The sequence below is a fragment of the Lissotriton helveticus genome, chromosome 2_2, assembly GCF_964261635.1.
Source record: "Lissotriton helveticus chromosome 2_2, aLisHel1.1, whole genome shotgun sequence".
In the NCBI taxonomy this organism is placed as follows: domain Eukaryota; kingdom Metazoa; phylum Chordata; class Amphibia; order Caudata; family Salamandridae; genus Lissotriton; species Lissotriton helveticus.
Window position 1 is genome coordinate 290,096,381 of NC_136060.1, and position 12,587 is coordinate 290,108,967.

The 12,587-nt window shown below is 46.5% G+C and overlaps 1 protein-coding gene across 3 annotated transcripts in view; it reads left to right on the plus strand.

Moving 5' to 3' along the window:
• Positions 1-12,587, plus strand: part of FAM184B (family with sequence similarity 184 member B) — a 619,377-nt gene that overhangs the window by 559,488 nt on the left and 47,302 nt on the right. For all 3 annotated transcript variants that reach the window (XM_078678422.1, XM_078678421.1, XM_078678423.1), the window contains one exon: positions 6,962-7,164. In XM_078678422.1, coding sequence (XP_078534548.1) covers positions 6,962-7,164 — 203 coding nt within the window. The remainder of the gene's footprint in view (positions 1-6,961; positions 7,165-12,587) is intronic.

Below are 12,587 nucleotides of genomic sequence, written 5' to 3' on the forward strand. Positions count from 1 at the left end.
CCAATGCCAGTCAAAAAAGTTTGGTTGCATTTCTTCAACAGAATAGTCCCTCTGGTATGCAAACCATTATGTTTGTGTCTCGCAGCTTAAGAGATGCTGAAACCCGCTATTCAGTGGTGGAAAGAGAATCTCTTGCAGTATTCAAGGCTATCAAGAAGTTAAAGAAATTTTTGTGGGGAGTCGAGTTTGAAGTTCGGACGGATCATAAACCTCTAGTTGAGATCTTTAACAAGAAAGGTATTGATTTAATTTCTAGTAGAATCACTAAATGGGTCATTGGGTTGCAAGAGTATCGTTTTTCACTGAGGTACATTCCTGGCATTGATAATGGTGTTGCTGATGTGCTTTCGTGACTTATTCCCAAAGAAACTCTGGTAGAAGATGAGATGGATGTGGATAATGAATGGGTGTGTGTTAGACAACAGCATCATCTCTGAAGAAAGATGGCGTGAGGAGTTGGCTACACTTAATGAAGTAATATCTTTTATACATAAAGGTTGGTCTGGTGTTAAGGCTGGATCTGACTTCATAAAACCCTTTTGGCTTCTACGTGGTGAATTATCTGTTGAGAATGGGTTGTTATTTCGAAGCACAAGGTTGATTCCACCTAGTAATCTCAGAAGGGAATTGGTGGACTTGGCTCATGTAACTCATGGGGGCATTACAAAGACCAAGGAAAGATTGCACATGTCATATTGGTGGCCTGGAATGGACAAGCTGGGGGAGCGCATGGTGCGAGATTGCATTCCTTGTACCATGTGTGATAGATCTACATGTCTCCAGGTGCAACCCATGATTGTAAGAAGACGTCTTTCACTTCCTTGGCAAGTCATGGCGTTGGACATTTTAGGTCTGGTGCACAGTGGTGGTTTACAAATGTTTGTGTTGGTCATTGTTGATATTTGTTCTAGATGGCCTGAGGTTTTCTTAACTTTTTTTTTAAAACAGATTTTTATTAACTTTTCTTCAGTCATCTTACAATCATACAGTTCAATTTGGACCATCACTGTAATAGGCCTATCTTCAGAATGCAAATCAACGGTACTCAAAATCCAGTATCTCTACCTGACTCCCCCTCCCGCCTCCCCCTCTACCCCCACGCCCCCTTGTCAGTGTACCCTCCTCTGTTCCCCCATTGAAATGGCATAAACCCCTTGCGCTCCGGTACCCAACTCCCTTCCGAGGGTATGTGCGACCACCTCCAAATCGGGAATCCAGTGGCCCCAACTAAATGTACAGGCGTGCTCCATGCCTCCATGCCAGGTTCGCCTCTCCTCTCAGCCTAAAAAGCAGTAACCGTCCCTTGGGGTGAGGTTCTAGGTTCTAGTTGGCTCCATCTCCAGTGTGTTCCCCAGTATCCCCCACCCTAGTCGCTAGTCCCTGACTCGCTGGCGCATTCCCCCCATCCCCTTCATCTGCCTCTGCTGTAGACTGAAGTTCTACTACCAACGCGCCCCACACCCTGGCCGCGTCTAGCGCCTTGTCATTGGAGGTGCGTCTGGCTAATTGTAGTCTGAGCGTCCGTTCGCTACTCGCCCATTGTTGGAAACTCCCTCGCCATCTCAGGAAGCTGGGTCCCACTCTTGACTTCCAGTGCATGGTGAGCTCCCTTTTGGCCATAATCAACCCCAGATCGAAAAATGTACTTGTGATTTTTGTGGCGGTGTGTGTGGGAACCAAAGTAAAAGGCAAGTCCCCATTCCTACTTCAATCTGACGCTCTGTTACCCTGTTCAGACATGCGACGACATCGGTCCAATATGTACCCAGCCCCGCTCAAGACCAAAACATATGACCAAAATCAGCACCCTCCGTATTACATCGGGGACACATTGAGTGAGTACACCCAAAAACTTGTTGAATTTTGACCGGCGTCAGATAAGCCCTGTGTAGCGTGAAATATTGAACCAATTGAAACCGGACATTGCGCGTGCCCTTCCAGTGCCATCGGGTTCAGTCGCCAAGTGGGGACCGCCTGCCGCTGTCGCGACCAGAGGACCGTGATCAAGCAAGGGTTATGATCCGAGGTGGTTCTCGCCAGATATTCGCTGTGATGTGTAAGTTCCTGGGCTCCAGGTGTGCAAAGAACAGTGTCGAGGCGCACATGAAGGTCGTGGGGTGCGGAATAGAACGAATAATCCCTATCTGCGGGATGGTGTGTCCACCAGGCGTCTATGAGGCCACATTCCTCCTGCCAATCCCGCCGCGCCTTAGCTACTCTGCGCACCACTGATTGTGCCAGCGGAGGATGAGATTGGTCTAACTCCACGTCCACCACCGAATTGAAGTCCCCCCCATGCACACTGTGCCCACCAATAAGGACGCCAACCTCCCTGAGAGTCTCGAGAAGAACGCAGCCTGATCGGAATTCGGAACATAAACACTGTAAAGCGTAACATCTCGGCCGTCCAGTCGTCCCAACACAGCCACAAACCTTCCTTCCGAGTCTATCACAGTAGTCATGGGCTGAAAGGGAACCCCAGCGCGCACCCAGATCAAGGTCCCCCTGGCATAAGCAGAATAAGTGGTATAAAAGAGTTGCCCCCTCCATCTCCGCTGCAGCGCCTGCCCTTCTACCTGTCTGAGGTTTTCTTTACATCCATGATTGACTCGGCACATGTCATTAAGTGTCTCGAAGAATTATTTTTCAGGAAAGGTATGCCTGAAACTATTTTACAGACAATGGGGTACAACTGTTTTCAAAAGAGATGGAGGATTTTCTATCTGCGAGAGGTATAATTCACAAAACATGTTCTCTTTATCATCCCGAATCAAATGGAATGGGGAATAAGAGATTCAATAAAGTGCTTAAAGAGACAATTGTTTTAGCAAAGTCATTGTCACTAGAATGGAAAGGAGAAGTGCTTAAGAAAGTTGAAGAGTATAGGATGACTCCCCATGGTACTACTGGTAAAACTCCTTTTCTGTTGTTTCGTGGTAGAGTGCCTAATACTTGTCTTGAACATACATGGGTCAATAAATATGAACTATCCAGGGGCAAAGAATATGTTTGTGTTGGAAGCAATGTGCAATAGAAGGAAGAGTTAAAAGCTGCTGAACGTAAAATTACTTTGACACTGGAAAGACTGTGAAGGAAGTGGTGGTGAAAGTTGGAGTTTGGGTCATGATCAAACACTCTGGTCTCATTGGCTGTTCTTCTAAGTTCATGAAACCTCTTAAGGTCATTAAAGTTGTTTGTAATGCCGTTAAGACGCAAGCCCATCGCATTTGGAATCTTAACAGAGGCAAATTTGATACTCATGAACATTCTTTGTTGAAAATGGATGAAAACACCAGCGTAGCGGAAAATGTTAGACGATCATCCAGGATGGTCAAGCGCCGTGGATACCTTGATGATTATGTATGATTTGTTTTGGTGCTTATATTATGAAAGGATGAAATGAAATGAAAAATTACACTTGTATAGCGCGTAACTACCCGGAGGCCTCGCAGCGCTTTAGACTGATTACTGTGGCGGGCTACCGGGTAAGTCAACACGCTTTTGCAAACAAATCAGTTTTTAGAGCTTTCCTGAATGACATTCGGTTGTTATTCTCTCTCAGGGCTAGAGGGAGGGAATTCCAGAGCCTCGCAGCCGTGTGGGAAAAGGAGCGGCCGCCCCATCGAGCTTTATTGATTTTGATTGTGGTTGCCAAATGCAGTGTACCCGAGCGGAGAGCTCTAGATGGTGCGTAAGGCACCACTAAAGGAAACAGAACGGCCGGGCCAGTTTGGTGGAAAGATTTGTGCAAAATGCACATGGCCTTAAACTGCACTCTGGCAGCCACTGGGAGCCAATGGAGTTCTTTTAGTGCATTCCTCGCTGACTGCCAGCGAGGAATGTTGAACAGTAGTCGGGCGGCGCAGTTTTGCGTGACTTGGAGCCTATTGGTCACTGCCGCCGGGTCTCCTAAATATAGGGCATTTCCATAATCCAGGCGGGAGAGTATCAGGGCCTGCACCATGACCCTTCTCGCCTGGAATGGAAGCAAAGGGAGCACTTTGCGGAGCATGTTCATTAGCCCAACACATATGGAGGCGGTTTTAGTGGCTTGGACCGAGAAGTCCAGCGCTTTATCAAGCCAGGTTCCCAGGCTCTTTATCTGAGGTTTGGGGGGAGGGGGTGTGCCGAGACATGTGGGCCAGATGGAGGCCAGGGTGGTCAAGGAGGGGTTGCCCAATAACATAATCTCGGTCTTCTCCTCATTGAGTTTGAGGTGGGAAGATTGCATCCACTTAGCAACAGTCTCTAGACAAGGGCCCAGGGTGTTAGACGACCCCTCGGTGTGGTCCAAGGAGACCACCAATTGGGTGTCATCGGCGTAGGTGACAATACGCACACCAAAAGGGTGGACTATCTTCTCTAGAGGTTTCATATAAACATTAAAAAGGGTGGGGCTTAGGGGGGAGCCCTGGGGGACCCCACAGCTAAGTGGATGCTTGGAAGATACTACCTCGCCCTCAAACACCTGGAAGAATCGCTCGTCCAGGAAGGAGGTCAGCCATGCCAGGGCCGCGCCCGACACACCCATGCCCTTCAAACGATGTAATAGTGTGCCATTGGTTAACTGTGTCGAACGCGGCACTGAGGTCGAGAAGTATGATGGCTGTTTTTCCTCCCCGGTCCAGTATAGCTCTCGCTGCTTCCGTCACTGCCAAAAGGGCAGTTTCAGTGCAGTGCTGAGGGCGGAACCCTGTCTGAGAGACACGTAGCAGATTATTAGATTCTAAATAATCTACTAAGATATTGTTGACGTGCCTCTCCAGCAGTTTGCTCATCCAAGGACGCAGAGAGATGGGGCGAAAATTGGTCAAGTTGTTCTGGTCCAGGTTCGGCTTTTTCAGCAGAGCCCTGACCATCGCACACTTCCAAGGAGCTGGAACGGAGTTGGAGGTGATAGAGGCATTGAGGACATCCAAGATGAACGGGCGGATGGTATCAATAACCTTAACTAGAGTCTGTGGGGGAGCCGGGTCATTAGGAGATCCCGAGGTGACTTTAGGGATCAATCTGTCTAATGTGCTGGAGTCAAAAAATGGAAGAATGTGCAGTGAACAGGAAATGGGCAGGTCAGAATCTGTTGTGGAGGTGAAACCCGTATCGTCACTGCCTGTAGAAAATAGGGAGTAAATGGCCTGAATCTTCTGAGAGAAGAAAGTGGCTAAGTTGTTACAACGGGCCTGTGCGCCGTCCGATGACAGAAGTTCCGAGGGAGGGGAAATTAGGGATTTCGCTATTCTAAAGATTTCCTTGGGGGAGTTCGCAGCGAGATTGATTTTGGTTCCGTAGAACTCGACTTGTGCAGATTTTACTTCATTTTTGTAGAGCTTTATTGCGGCTCTATACTCTGTTTTCTTCGATTGAGAACGTTCTTTTCTCCAGGCTCTCTCCGATTTGCGGCAGGCTTGTTTCAAAATTCTAAGGGCGGGAGAATACCAGGGAGCGACTTTAGATCTTTTTATCACTTGCAAAGAACCCTTCGGGAGAACTTGATCAAGGGTGCTAGAGATCCAATTGTCAAAATTGACAGCGGCTGTGTTGAGATTAATCGTCTTCCGAGGTGGCTGTTCGATAAGGGCCTGTTCCCATTTGGGGAGCGGAAGAGAGCCCCATTTCCTGCCCCAATGTTTATTGTGGATTTGTGAGGTGGGAGGAGTGCTTATGGACCATGCATGTAAAAGGTATTAAAAAATGGTCGGTCCAGGGCAGTGGTATAGGTACCTCAACCATTAGACTGTCTAGGTTACTATAGACGAGATCTAAGAGGTGTCCCTTAGTATGTGTCGAATGAAAGCCTTTTTGGGACAGGTCAATGGCCTGGAGGTTTGAACGGAGGCTATTGGCTGCTGCATCAAGCGAATCATCTAAGTGCAGATTTAGGTCACCCAGCAAAGTAAAATTTGCCGAGGTGAGCACTAGATTAGCAGCTATGTGTAATATATTATTTGCTAAAGTTTGTATATAGTTAATGAAGGAAGGGAGGAGTGTGGTATACCTTGCGCCACTTCTTCATACTTGTTAGCATTGCCTTCTTCTCTGTCTATGTCATATTGGAATGCTGACATGTCATAGTAGCCTGCGTGTAATTGCTTGGACTTGAAGTTGAGTGTCAGTTGATACTTCAGCCTTTCCTGTTGGATGGGATCTTTCTTTATGAATAAACCTGCAACTTCAACCCAGCGTGTCTCGAGAATTCTTCAAACTTGCTGGTGGAAGATCATATTGCATTACTCAACTCGAGCAGAGTTGCTGATAACTACGTTTTGGGGACAAATTAACATTGAGGATTAGCTTCAATAGTAACCTTTTGTTTGAGAAGAAGTTCTGATTTCTATTTATGATGGTGACGACTTATTTTATGACAAATAAATGTAGGGTGAGTACCAAGACCCCCCCTTAATAGTACAGTTGTCATTCAGATTCGGGCACAAACTGTAGTTTGCACCTCAACTGAAATAACATGTACTGTTGGAAAACGTCACCTACACAGGAATAACATAGCGCAGGGGCTGTAGTAAAAGGCCTGGAACGGGACTACACATCTGTTGGAGTTGCTGCGCAAAAACAGATTAAAAAAGGTATGTGCAAATTGGAAAATGCTGCTAATACTGTTGCAATTCCGCACCAGAATTACCTTACTGTTGAGATAAGTGATTCCTGGTGTGGACTTCCAGTTGTTGTTTCCTGCAGTATTCATAATGAGGGCTTAAAATGGGAACCAAAAGAGTGAGGATTTTAGGAGCCTGCCTGTGAACTGCATGTTCTCAGTCAAAGCCTCTGCACATTATATTTACCTCTCCTGTAGAGCATAACGTTAAAAAAAAGTTTAATGGTGTTTTAGGGAACCTAGTAATATTTATTGCTCATTTAAGTACTTGTTATGCTGAGTCAGGTAAGATTATTTCCTTGTCCACCTTTTTTTTAGGAATGCTTTAATAATCTCTGCTCTTCTTTATGACAGAAAAAGAAAATGGACGAAGCACCTATCCGAGTTGTCAGTGTTCCAAACTTGGTATCTTACGAAAAGAGTTTAGCCAACTGTGAAGTCATTCAGAAAAAAAACATCCGACAAATAGTGAAATCGCCCAGCTTAGACCCAAGCCCAAGCCGTGGACGCCCTTGTGAACAGCCGTTGAAGCCTATCGACTCCAGGCCTATAACCAGGTATACAGTCAGACATCGCAGTGTTACTCAGCCACATACAATGCAGATATCTCAATTGTTCTTTCACTTATTAGCCAAATTGCATTTTTATCTGCATGCATCTAGTTTAGTTGTAAACTATGTCTATATCACGGTACTGCCATCTAGTCTGGTGTCTTTCATGATTTCACCTGTAGGCTCACCTACAAACCTTCCTGATATATTTCCACTCTGCTCTTAAGCCCATTCTAACCTCACTCCGACTCCATACTGTTTCCACACTAATGCTTCACCATCTTCTCACTTTTGCTTATCTACTTCTCTTAAGCAGCCACCTGTATTTTTTCCCAAACACCGCTTATTGTCAAATCGTCCTTCTAGCCCATCAGGATTCTCCTACTTTGGCTGTCTAGTGACACCTCCCAAGAACTGGTTTGCTGCCCATAATCATTTTATGGTATGGTTGACAGTGTAGCTGTCGTCAGAAAATTATGTGAGCATCACTAGAGAGGGGCTTTGTCTCCTCCCTCATTTTGGGAGCCGGGGGTACATGTTTTGATTGGAGAGAAGTTGTATGCTTCCACACAAAAAGGTTTTTCCTCCAGGCAGCTATGATGATTTTGTTCATTTATGTAGATGCCTATGCTTGAACTTTGAGGAATGCAAAAAGAACAATTGTTGGACAGAATGCAGAACAATGTCATACATTCACCCCAGTACAGAGATCTGGGCCTTAATCCATCGTTTTTTGCTCCCCATGCCATTCCAGTTTGAACCCAGCCATATGCAAATCAGTCTTGACCCTGCACCCAATGGGAACAAAAACAGTACAGCCCGAACTGGAAACAAGCATCCTAGGACCGGTTTCTAGGTTTCACCCTCATCAGCCAGGATAGCTTGACTCCAGTGAATTGACGGGCTCTCACATGACAATGGAATTTTATTAAAGTGTCTTAGATAACAAGATAGTTTATGTCGTTTTTCTCTGGCAGCAACACAGATGCGAGAAGGGCAGTAATTACCCAACATGATGTTTAGTTCTGGCTTGACAGTGCTACTTTCACCTGACCTTTTAACCTCCTATTATTCTACAGTACTTTGCTTCCACACAAATAGATATCTATTCCCGTGCTTTTTATTTGTAAATGTCTCACATTACCAATCAACATACTTTTTAAGCCAGACCTTTTAGCAATGCCAATGCTTGTCTACTCAGCTTGTTCTCTTACTTCTAGTTTTCCACTCTACCATCCAATGTACTAAATCTTCTACTGGGTTGTGGCCACTCTACTCTCAATCCTTTGCCATTTAACACCCATTAATTGATTCTTGTGTCACTCTTGCCTCCACCCTATTCCTTTGTCCTTACAATTGACTGTTATCCAGTTATCTTTGAAAACATCCCCACTTCTGTCTTCTCTCACTACTTCTTTTACACCTGCCATTGCTGCACTTCCATCTCCTACTGTTTTTTGCTCACCTCACCAGTTCTCCCTCCGGCATTCCGTTCTCTTTAGCTGAGCCACATATGCTTTGATTTGCAGTCGTACCTGACTCTTCGCACTGACTCTTTCCTATCATGTTTTCTCCACGTATGTTTTATTTTACAACATTTTTCTGTAATAGCCGCAGAGGCATGATATAGGAAGGTGAGCAATGAAGACGAGTGCAGTACAGGTTTGAGGAATATCAGAGAGGGAATTAAATCACTTGTGGGAAAAACATAATGGAGAAGGATAAAATGTTCCACCATCATACAGTGGATCTTTGTTTTGAGGGAAATCCGTCTAGCTACTCCTGGATAGCATGAAGCAGTAGAGGGACAATGGAAAGCTAATCATGAAACGATGTGTTTTGTAACTGCTGCAGAGACATCACGTTGAATGAAAAGAGTTGCAGCATTCCTGGGAGAAATGTCAAGGATGAGGGAAAGAGGTTTAACATCCATGAGACAGAAGTGATGGAAATAAGAAAGATGCACAGATGCTTCTTGTTGAGAAGTGATCGAGGAGGGACAGAGTTGGAGTATTGCTTGGATTACTTAAGGGAAGACAAAGCACCTTTATGGAGGAACAAAGCCTGCAAATAAAGAGAGTGACAGTGGCACCATGGAAAGGGGTAGCCATGAAAGAAAAACAAAACAATGTGGCCACCTGGGATGGACTTGAGGGAAGATATACAGCACGCACAGACATGAGAGAAGAGGGGATAAAGGAAGCTCCTGTGGGAAGTAAATGAAGGTGTAAAGTTGGAACTAGTCATCTGAGTCATATGAGACAGCAGGGAAGGATTTGCAGCTAATACAAATGTGTGACGAGGAAGAGTTCTGCCTGCAGCCGTGGTGCAAGTGAAAGAGGAGACGCAGCTACCCACAGGGAATAGAAGGGAATTCAATCAATTAACAATTGTTAAGCGTACAGCTGTTTTAGCAGATGCGGCCGGTGCTCTAAGCAGACACAGAGATCCTATCGCATTATCTAAGTGCCAAAGCTGCATCAAGCAGCCAGGCTTTTAGTTTTTTTTTTTAAATAGTCAATGACTCAGACCAGCGCAGTTTAGGTGGCAGACCGTTACATAGCTTGGCTGAATTTTTTTTTTATTTTTTTTTGTAAAACCTTTATTGATGTAACAGTATACACCGCTATTCAGCCGAACATCCCGAGGGCACGGCAGCACGTAAGAACATAATATTATGGTATACATCGATCACATTCCGGATGAGTGAGGTTTAATTTTATGTTAAGCAGGATGACACTAAGAACGCAATAAGCTCCAATATAACACAAAGGAATATGGGGACCAGGTGCCGAACCACAAGCCATAGCTACAAAGTGGGCGGGCCAAATAAGAAGTCCTGCAGGATCAAGACGATAACAAGGAAGGCATAGGTGCCGCGTCAAAAAGTCAGGATATACAGGCATACAATTACTATGAGTACCGGCGAGTCGCCCGCCCAGGTCTACCCACAATGCAAAAACAGCTCAGACACAAATTACGACAAAGCAATGAAGACTCAAAAATCAATACAATAAACCGATCCCCAATACAGAAAAAGGGAAAAGTAAAAGGAAAACCAAAAAAGTGAAGAAAAAGGCCATAGAAACAAAGAAGGGAGAAATAAAACCCCTCCCCCAACCCCCCACCCTGCACCTCTGCAAATGGCTACGGCCTACCCCCCATAGCAGCGTGCCTGTCGCCCAGTACCTAAACCCGAAATATAGAAGAAAGAAGAAATATGGAAAGGAGAAAAAGTAGAAAGAAAGAACCCCACTCGGTGAGGGAAATCGGAGGAGGGCAGATGTCTACGGACTCCCGGTCTCCTTCCCCCATTGTAGCCAACCCCGCCCCGGACTTCGTCAGGTCAATAAAACAATCCCGGTAAACACAGTGTCACAATAAGAGACCCAAATAAAATCTCAACCCTGGCCCCTACGATCAAATTCACTGAAGTCGTCAATTAAGAAAAACCCTTTCCACAAAGGACCGCAAAAGTCTGCCGAACAGGCGTATACAGATGAGAAAAGAACGGCAGGTCCCAATGTAGATGGCTGGTACCAATGTTGCTCCTCCCTGCCTCCGAAGCCAGGCTGCACCCCATCCGCCATCTTGAAAGAACGACAGGGGAGGAGAGTCGACATGGTCCGAAACAGCAACCTACAGAAAATAGAAGGTTCCAAAATGGGGACGACATGTAAATGTTCCGAGGGGTACACAATCGGGGGTTCCAACGGTTCCATATGGCGATCAGGCACAACACTGTCAGGTAGATACACTACAATAGGGGTAAACCCTGCTTCCAGCGCCGGGTCAAAACATGTCTCCGAAACGTCTATTGAAAGGCGGGCTGGCTGCCGGGTCGCGGGCGTCGAGTCAGGATCCAGTCTCAGGCCTGTGAGTCCATCCAATGCAGACAACAAACTGCTAGTCCGGACATCAATAGCCCCCTTAAGTGCCATGAGTGCATCCAGCACCGTTCGCAGTGACGGGCCAATGCGAGCCTGCTCCGCTAGACGCCTTTCGTTCTCCAACATGATGGTCTCCACGGAGAGGAGCCCTCCCCGGGGCAAAATTAGGCGGAGCAGGAGTAAGCCATGAGGGTCTGATGGTTAGCGAGCTGTAACACGCAGCAGGGCATCGACCCGGGGGATTCGGCGATGTAAGTGCCGGACCCCCGGTCAGGGACCCCCGAGACACAGAACCATGCGTCACTCGTCACCTCACCTATGCAGGGCACCAGGCAGCTGATGTTAGCAGAGCAAACAAAAAAAAAAATTCCGAGTGTCACGGAGACCGGACCCAAACACATTCAGCAGTCCGTTGTTATGCAACTCGGACCCGGCAGAGCCAGCACTCGAGACCCCGGCTTCCCTGGTGGGTCAGGCCTCAATGGGACCATCGACGTATCTCCGCTCCACAAAGGCGGAGAAACTCCGGGATTGCACCACTGGAATGCGGATCGGATCGCACACACGAATCCGGTGCGGGCAAGCAGGATGGGCAACAGGATAATAAAACGAAGGCCGGAGGGCAGCGGAGCCGGGAGACTATGCGGCCATCTCGGTTGGTGTCGTAGCTCCTCCCCCCTTGGCTGAATTTTTTTGATATTTATGGATATTTGTAAAGCGCGAACTTTCGCTCCGAAAGGAGCATCTTGGCGCTGAGCATGCGTGTAAGAGATACATGGTGAAAATCTAGATAGCTGCCAGTACAGAGGTGTCTGATTGTTGATACACCCATGTCTTCAAGAGTTTCCTGAAGAGACTCTCCTTTTCAATTAGTCTGAGGTTAACGGGCAAGTTGTTCCACGCCCTTGCTGCCAGGACGGTGAAAGTTTTCCCACCCCTAGTTTTATACTTGAACCTCGGGATCGTGATGAGATTGGTACCTGAGGATCTCAGACATCTTGTGGGGTTGTAGTACGAAAAACGATTAACAAGGTAGTGGGGCCCAGTATTTTTCGTGGATTTAAACACGGTCAGTAAAAGTTTGAAAAGGATTCTTTTATGGAGTGGCAGCCAGTGGAGGGAGTTTAGTGCTGCTGAGGCTGATGACCTTCTAGGGAGTTTCAGTACCAATCTGGCAGCCGCGTGTTGTATACTTTGTAACTTCCTAAGAGTGGACTTCTTCACACCAGCCATTAAACCATTGCAGTAGTCGAGTCGGGAGAGTATTAAAGCTACCGCGACCGATTTTCTAGCTGCAATGGGGAGGAATTCGAAGAATTTCTTTAGGGATTTAATAAGTCCGAAGCAGCGCCCAGCAGTGATCCTGACGTGGTCATCGAAAGAGAGGGATGAATCAAATTGCACGCCTAGGTTCCGAGCGGAAGCCACTGCACTGGGTGGGGCCTCTGATCCTTTGGGTCACCATTCTTTCGGGCAAAAAGATAGATCCTTACCCAGTGGTATAATTTCGGTCTTCGCACTGTTGCACCTCAAGTGGTT